Below are 9073 nucleotides of genomic sequence, written 5' to 3'. Positions count from 1 at the left end.
AAACACATGAGTGAACTAGATCAGCTGCTCCTCCAGTTCAGCTGTGGATTTATATCATTATTTATATTTGTAAAGTGGATATGCAGTTTTTCAGTACTAATATAAGCATTTTATATCATTGCTTTATTGACAGATGTTTGGTGTTCAAGGTCAGGCATCAGTTTGAAAAAAACAAACAAACACACTGAGTTGAACTTGAACTTCCTACTGACAAAAACTAAAATTGGTGCAAAAATAACCAGAAACATATAAGAAGCATCCTGGAGGTGCTGCAGACAAGATAGGACCAATAACATGTCAACAGGAAATCCTTTTTACTAATTTGTTTATTTCTTTTTAGATTTTTACTCTCCATTTTAAGCCATGATGTTTGCTGATACTGTGTTCCTACTGTTTGTTCTCATTAATAGTTCTGTTTTTAACATTCTGTGCTGAAGCTGGAGGAAATGTTTCTACAGTGTCAGATGATACAGCTCCAAACTAAATAAGTGACTAACTAACGATGCTTTAATACACTTTACTATAAATTATGATATAGTGCACTTTCTTAAAATTTCTTATTGCTCTGTAATTAATTGTTTTCTTTATAAATGTACAAATGAGAATAAAATCTGTGTGATAAAGGAAGGTCTGTAGACTTCTCTGTTAAGATCAGTGAAGAGAAACAACAACATACAAATACCTAAGAAAAATATTCAGTAAACATTTAGAAGATAGAGAAGTTTATGTTGTCATGTGGAGAAATTTTTCAAATAAAAATATCCATAAGCATTGATAGTCTCCATGGCTGAACAGACACAGGAAAGAGCTCCACCTATAAAACGTAAAAACATCAAGACAACATGTTGAAGATGTCGAGGTACTGCCCATAATGTTTGACTGACATCTGATTTATGTGCAGCACATAAATACCACAATAATGATGGAGAGAAACTAAAAGGGAACTAAAATACAGATTTAAACTTACAACAATATGAAAGACTTCAGTCTATTTCACTTTAATCAACTCAGCAGTGGCTCCAATTCGCCAAAGCCTCAGTCCAGCATAGAGCGGCTGAGTGAATGTGGTCTGGACTCTGTGGAGGAGAGTCATGGTTTCAGAGACGCTGTAGAAGGACAAAATACCTGCTCTGTGATCCAGGTACACTCCTACTCTGGAGGAACGAGGACCTGAGACACGAGTTTTAATGTCATTGTACCAAAATATATATCTGTTGTTGTAACAATATAATGACCAAGATTTGTCATTATGTCCAAATAAACATTCATATCCTTTTCTGCTGATATTCTTGTATGCGACTGCTACATAAACTCCCCCTCTCCACTCCACCTCCCAGTAACAACGTCCAGTCAGACTCTCTCGACTCAGGACCTGCTCATATCCAGTGAATCTGTCTGGATGATCAGAATAAGACTGTTGTTGTTTCATAAATGTTGCTTTTCTGTTCCCCTCTGATAATAACAGCCATGTGTTTGCTGTGTTTGGATCCAGTGTGATTTCACGTGAATATTTTAAGAATCCAGCTCTGGTCTTTGGCTCTGGTTGTGACAGTAAAACATCCACTTCAGTGACTGTCAGTGAGATGTTTGTCCGTTCCTCTCTCAGAATGTCCTGTAGTTTATCTCTGACCTCTGACACAGCTGCTGTCACATCCTCCAAGTAGCTCAGAGGACGGATATTGATGCTGGATGAGTCTGTAGACTCACTGAGTGCTGACAGTGAGGGGTAGTTGTGTAGAAACTGGATGTGATCCTCTGTGTGTGAGAGCTGCTTCAGCTCAGCATCTTTCCTCTTCAGCTCAGTGATCTCCTGCTCCAGCTTCTCCTGAAGCTCTTTGACTCGACTCACTTCAGTTTCCTGCTGGGATCTGATCTGCTGCTTCACATCAGAGCTTCTTTTCTGGATGAGATGGATCAGCTCAGTGAAGATCTTCTCACTGTGCTCCACTGTTTGATCAGCAGACTGATTGATGGCCTCCACCTCCTGTTGAAGCAGCTTCACATCTTTCTCTCTGTCCTGGATTCTCTGCTGGATGTTTTGTCGACTCACCTCCAGCTCTCTCTGCCTCTCAGTCCTTTCTGCTGCAGCTGAGACTGTGTCGTGGCCTTTATGTTCATCCACAGAGCAGAGATAACAGATACTCTGCTGATCAGTACGGCAGAACATCTTCATCACCTCATCATGACGAGAGCAGATGTTCTCCTGGAGCTTCTTGGAGGGCTCCACCAGCTTGTGTTTCTTTAATGGAGCCACATCATAATGAGGCTGAAGGTGTTTCTCACAGTAAGATGCCAGACAGACTAAACAGGACTTGAAGGCTTTCATTTTTCTTCCCGTGCAGACATCACAGGCCACATCTTCAGGTCCAGCATAGCAGTGATCAGCAGGAGCAGCTTGGAGTCCAGTCTTCTTCAGCTGCTCCACTAAAACTGCTAACATGGTGTTTTTCTCCAGGACAGGCCTCGCTGTGAAAGTCTGTCTGCACTGAGGGCAGCTGTAGATTTTCTTCTTTTCCTCTTCATCCCAGAAGCTTTCAATACACTTCATGCAGTAGCTGTGTCCACAGGGAATAGTCACCGGATTCTTCAGTAGATCCAAACAGATCGAACAAGAGAAGGTTTCTCGGTCCAGCTGAACACTTTTCTGCGCCATTTCACCCAACAGTGTCAGTGACTGTGTGAGTTTCACTTCCTCAGAACTGAAACTGCTCTGATCTGAACAACATAGGTTTCTGTAGCGAATGGGATCTGTCAGCTCTTATACGTCACCACATGTTGGTTGCACCCATCTTCAAACTGCAGATCAGAAGGGGAGGGAACAAGGGAACATGTGGACAGAGAGGAGGTGCTGAGTTAGAGAGCAGGAAGAGGGAGGGTTATCAGACACTAATTCAATCCTGGAACATGTGAGCCTGTGAGTTTTTCATTTAAAAATAGCACTGCTCAGCCTTTAAAGTTGTTAAATAAACTTAACATTTAAAAGACAATCTTTTTATGTAAATTAGTTTAAATTATCATTTTAGTCATTACAGGATATCAAATACTGCAGCTGAACTAAGAAATTGTTGTAGAAAAAAGCAATAAAAGGTCGTTCCCCCTCTGTCCCCTCCTGGTCACCTGTGCCTCAATTTTATGAGATGAGATGGATCAGCTCAGTGAAGATCTTCTCACTGTGCTCACTGTTTTATCAGCAGACTGATTTTATTCCACAACCTAGACATCCACATTACTCACACTCTCATAACACATACATATAGGGCCTTGGGATCGGGCATGTTATACGGTGTCCAGAGGACGGTCTTTGTATTCAACCTCACCTCTGGCGCCGGTGCCCACCTCTCAGTTTTAAATGCATGTAGACATTGAGGGTTCTCAGGAGGGGCCGTGCTGTACAGTACATGTACAGTGTCCATTTGTGTCTGTATCCAGGTTGGATGAGCGCCGAGTATTTGTATATGTGTGTGTAACAGGGCAGCCCTTAGCGGCTGGAAACACAGTGAGACAGACCAAGGCAAGTGTAGTGGAACAAAGTATTTATTTGCTCTATGGCTCTCCTTACAACAATTAACTTGTCGAGCTTCTTCACAGCACAAAAAATCCATCCTCTAATGACAACTGGCAGCCTTAAATATGTTCAGCTGTCACAGACTTAACCATTATTCCACTCTCAGGTAAATTCTTAAATCCCAACCTTCCACCACAGTATACAATATATCAATAAGAATAAATAAATACATAAATACATCTTCACATTTACATATTAATAAATATTTCACACTTTAATGTTACACCAAACCCAATATTATAAAAACCCAGAAACCCAAGCACAAAAAGATTCACCACACTCTCTTTACCAATGGTCTCTCCCGGAACCTTTAAATGGTGTCTGGACCCCCGGGGAAACATTTGCCCAAACACCTTGAAGAGGACACAGGCAAGAAAGGTGAGTAATCATTAACTTACAAACACTTATTTGCACCACTTTTATCCCTAGATTTCACACACACATTTGCCTTAGTTTTCCTTCTTGGTAAACCTTAATCACAATCTCAATCACCATTCTTCTCTCCTGACAGACAACCACCACATTCCTTGACGAGGAGCAGCTGTGCAGGATCTGAAATAAGGCTACCAACTGATTTTAAAATTCCCAATAAATAGACAATAAATATTTAAACTGCTTGTGTGCAAATCCATGCTTAAAGTGCAATGCTCATAAATTGCTTGATAAGGTGCTTTTAATAAAGTGAAAGGTGTGCTCTAAAGTGCTATACATATAATATAAATAAATGCAGTAAGGGAGTCCTCTTCCTTACATTTCCTCCTCCCTCTCTTAAGCGCGAAGTGCTTCAGTCCTCTGTCATCCTAGATAAACAATCAGCAACCACATTTGACTTCCCCGGCCTATACTGGACCGTAAAGTCATAAGGCTGCAGAGACAGGTACCATCCTGCAATGCGGGCATTCGCATCCCTCATGCGGTTCAACCACTGGAGGGCACGATGATCAGTCTCCAGAGTGAAGTGACGTCCCAGAAGATAATACCTCAAGGCCTCAATAGCCCATTTCATGGCCAAGCACTCTTTCTCCACCGTCGAGTACCTCGTCTCCCTGTCGAGTAGTTTCCGACTCAGAAACACCACAGGCCTTCTTTCACCATCCACCTCTTGCTGAAGGACAGCACCAAGGCCAACTCCCGAAGCATCAGTTTGCAAGATGAATGGCTTGTTGAAGTCTGGACTGTGTAGAACTGGATGTGTGCAAACTGCTTCCTTGAGGTCTCTGAATGCTCGCTCACAGTCTTCCGTCCAACGCACTTTGTTAGGGGCTGAGCCTTTTGTGAGGCTATTAAGTACAGTGGATCGCTCTGCAAAAGAAGGTATGAATTTCCGGTACCAGCCTACTAGACCCAGAAAACCTCTCACCTTCCTTTTTGTTGTCGGAACTGGGAAGGACTGAATTGCTTCAATCTTTCCAACCTGCGGCTTTATCTTCCCAGAGCCAACTACAAAGCCCAAGTACTCCACTTCTCTCTTGGCTATGGAGCACTTCTTGGGATTGATAGTCAGTCCAGCCATTCTGATGGAGTGTAGCACCTTCTGTAGGTGAATGACATGCTCTTCCCAGGACTGGCTGTACACCACCACGTCATCCAGATATGCTGCAGAGAATGCTGACACATCTCTCAGTACATGGTCCATTAATCGCTGGAATGTCGCTGGTGCACCTTGAAGCCCAAATGGCATGACTTTAAATTGGTACATACCAAAAGGAGTTTTGAAGGCTGTCAGCTCTCTCGCTTCTGGTGCCAAAGCCACTTGCCAGTATCCTTTACACAAATCAAGTGTTGTAATGTACGTTGCTGATCCAACTCTCTCCAGCAGGTCATCCACCCTGGGCATTGGGTAGGGATCAAACTTGGATACTGCATTCAAATATCTGAAATCAATACAGAATCTCAGGGTGTCATCTTTCTTTGGTACCAAAACAATCGGGCTGCACCACTCACTACTTGACACCTCAATGATTCCCAGGTCCAACATCAGTTTTATTTCTTTCTGCAGCACTGGCACCAACCGTTCAGGAATTCTGTAACTCTTTTGTCGAACGGGTGCATCCTCCTTCACCCGTATCTTATGCTGAACCAGTGATGTGAAGCCTGGTGTTTCTCGAAAGAGCTGTGGGTCCACGAGTGGTTTTATATCAGCCTGCTCAGTAGGAGACAAATGAGAAAGGTCAACTGAAGCACAAACTTGAATGTTAGTTGGAAAGAACTTCTCAGTCACCTCCTCATCCTTAACTGAACGCACCAGTAACTGATAGACCGGCTCTTGTCGGCTGTGGAATTCCTTCAACAAGTTCACGTGAAATGTCTGATATTTTTTAACTCTTTCTGGCATATTCAGCTCATAAGTGACTTTACTCACTTGTCTGACGATCTCGTATGGTCCATGCCATTTTGTCAGCAACTTGTTATCGCTGGTGGGAAGCAATAACAGTACTTTCTGACCTGGAAGGAAGACCCTATCCCTGGCCTTCTGATCATACCAAGTCTTGTGATGTTTTTGTGCAGCTTTCATGTTGTCTTGCATCAATGATGCCATTTTCTCCAACCTCTCTCTCATGGTGATGACGTAGGCTGCGATGTTTTCGCCCTCTGCTTTGGATTCCTCCCAGCAGTCCTTAAGCAGATCCAGGGGGCCTCTCACTTGGTGACCGTATAAAAGTTCAAAAGGCGAGAAGCCAGTGGAAACCTGCGGGACCTCCCGGTAGGCGAACAGAAGGTATGGCAGCCATTGATCCCAGTCAGCACCTGTGTCAGAGACAAACTTTCGCAGCATACTTTTGAGAGTCTGGTTGTATCTCTCCACTAGCCCGTCCGTTTGGGGGTGATACGGGGTGGTCTTAAGTCCCTTTATCCCTAACAGCTTATAAACCTGCTGCAACAACTTGGATAGAAAGTTCGTTCCACAGTCCGTCAGAATTTCTCTTGGTATGCCTACCCTAGAGAAAAGCTGCAGAAGACAATTAGCAATGTGACGAGCTTTAATTGATCTGAGTGGGAAGGCCTCAGGAAACCGTGTTGCATAGTCACATATGACTAATATGTAGCGATGACCTGTGGAGCTCCTCTCTAAAGGGCCCACAATATCCATGCCTAGCCTCTCAAATGGTGTTTCAATAATTGGCAGTGGTTGCAACTGGGCTCGCGCTACTCCTTTGCCTGAGGTCAACTGACATAATTCACAGGAACGGCAAAACTCAGAAACTTGGACATACATCCCTGGCCAAACAAAACGGCTGCTGATCCTATTCAGTGTTTTGTGAAAAGCCATATGACCTGCCCATGGAATTGAATGACCCAAATCCATAACTTTGTCTCTGAACTGTTGTGGGAGTGCCACAGCTTCGCACTTCCCCTTTCTCTGGTACAAGATGCCTCCTTTAATCAAGTAAACAGTGTCTGCAAGACAGCTTACCTGACCTTGACTAGCCCCCTCTACCTCTGTTACCTTCTCAAACCAGGGTTTTAGAGTAGGGTCGCTTCTTTGGAGTGCACCTAAATCTGAGGGAACATCAAACTCAAGTTGGTTATTTGGCTTAGGGAACAATGCTGTACCTTTTTCCCCTGAGCCTTTGAACTTTTCTCTTCTTTTCTGAGCCCTAGACTTCCTAATCTTCCCTGGCTCCGTTTCGAGAGACTCCTCAAAAAAGGGCAGTTCTTGCATACTTTCCTTTGCACTTTGTGCTCTTGTGACTACATGACAGGGTTTAAATGGTTCAACTGTCATATCTAGAGGAAGTGAGCTTCCAGATTCATCACCTAAGCCTTGAATGTCTTTCTCAGCACTCACTTGAGGGTCATAATCTGACTGGTGTATTAGATCAAAAAGAGTGGGGATGTCATTACCAAGTATCACTGAATATGGCAAACTGGGAACAACAGCTACCACTAACAAGTAGGTTTGACCTCCTACTGTCAGGTAAACCTCAGCAGTGGGGTACCTGTGTTCGTCTCCATGCACACAACTTATTGTAGCCCCAACCCCACTTAGCTTTTCTCCTGAAATTATGCTAGAGTGTACAAGAGTCTGAAAGCACCCAGAGTCAAGCAAAGCTTCCTCTTTACGCCCATTAATTAAAACAGGGACAGTACACGCTTTCTTTCCTACTGGCTCTGTGGCTGGTCTTGGAACTGCACACAAAAGAGATGGTTTTGACTTAAGTGCAGGGCAAAATTGTTGTGTATGGCCAAAGTTATGACAGTGATAACATTTAATATCCTGAACTGAAGACTTAAAGGATTTCTTCACATTGTGAGGTCTATGGGAAGGGAGCTGCCTAGAACTAGAAAGATTTCTAGCCTGAACTTGACCAGAACCCTGTTCACCCCCAATGGACTTACTTGGTTGGGCGTAGTGGGTCTCCCGGCTGAAGTAGGTGCTCTTGCTTCCTTTTCTGGCTGAAGTGAAAACCTCTGCGAGGCTAGCTGCTTCCTTTGCAGTCTTCGGGTCATGCTCACGTATCCAAATCTCCAGCTCTGGATTAACCATTCTCAAAAACTGCTCCAGAATTATCTGCTCAGATATTTCTTCTACAGTTGATTTTTCAGGTTTAATCCATCTTGAAAACAGGTCTTTCAATCTTACATAAAGTTCACGTGGCGTCTCACCTGGCTCAACTTTCAGAGATCTGAAGCGGCGTCTGTAGGTGTCAGCAGTGATCTCATATTTTGCCAGAATTGCCTCTTTCACCTTATCATAATTCTCAGAGTCTGTTAAATCCATAAGAATGTAGGCTGTGCGGGCTCTACCTGTCAACAGGGGAACCAGACGAATAGCCCACTCATCTCTGGGCCATCGACACACGTTTGCCATTCTTTCAAACGTAGTCAGAAAATGTTCAATGTCATCTTCTGGTGACAGAGGGAAAAGTTTTGGTTCAATTAAAGACCTGGACCCACTGGCCACTGGAATGTCTTCACCATTGAATCCAAGTTCTTGTTCTTCAGATGTTGTAGGGGGCGCTGGCGCCTCTGGTGGGTCAGGCTTATCAGTTACAGCGTTAACTTGTAGCTGGATTTGCTGAAATTGATGCTGCATGCCTTTCCACCTTTGCTCCTGACGTGACAAATCCTTCTCCCACTTTTGGTCTCTGGCTGCTTGAGACCGCATAAGAGATTTCACCAACCCTGTTAACTCCTCCAATTTGTCCTCAGGGCTTGTTGCTGCCATGGCCTCTAGCTCAGATGAAGCTCCAACTCCTTCATCAGGCTGCTCCTCTTGGCCTGGCTTTCTTCCACCTCTTGTCATCATCTTCTCACTGTGGCATGAGTGACACACTTCTGACACCACTTGTAACAGGGCAGCCCTTAGCGGCTGGAAACACAGTGAGACAGACCAAGGCAAGTGTAGTGGAACAAAGTATTTATTTGCTCTATGGCTCTCCTTACAACAATTAACTTGTCGAGCTTCTTCACAGCACAAAAAATCCATCCTCTAATGACAACTGGCAGCCTTAAATATGTTCAGCTGTCACAGACTTAACCATTATTCCACTCTCAGGTAAATTC

The 9073-nt window shown here is 43.8% G+C and overlaps 1 protein-coding gene across 1 annotated transcript; it reads right to left on the bottom strand.

The window, feature by feature from the left end:
* Nucleotides 1–988: 988 nt before the first annotated feature.
* LOC147307737 (tripartite motif-containing protein 16-like) lies at nt 989–2668 on the bottom strand. The gene has a single exon (XM_086273109.1). The coding sequence runs from the start codon at nt 2651–2653 to the stop codon at nt 989–991; it is 1665 nt and encodes a 554-aa protein (XP_086129235.1). The 5' UTR covers nt 2654–2668.
* Between the last annotated feature and the right edge of the window lie 6405 nt (nt 2669–9073).

The sequence above is a fragment of the Aulonocara sp. 'chitande type north' Nkhata Bay genome, linkage group LG18 (assembly GCF_057382095.1).
Source record: "Aulonocara sp. 'chitande type north' Nkhata Bay isolate Kocher_YH1m ecotype deep benthic linkage group LG18, A_spYH_male_GT1.1, whole genome shotgun sequence".
Taxonomy (NCBI): Eukaryota; Metazoa; Chordata; class Actinopteri; order Cichliformes; family Cichlidae; genus Aulonocara; species Aulonocara sp. 'chitande type north' Nkhata Bay.
This window is presented reverse-complemented; position numbering and strand designations above follow the sequence as displayed.

Bases quoted from the DNA above. Each gene is read 5' to 3' on its own strand.
- LOC147307737 (XM_086273109.1), bottom strand. From the start codon at position 2,653: ATGGCGCAGAAAAGTGTTCAGCTGGACCGAGAAACCTTCTCTTGTTCG.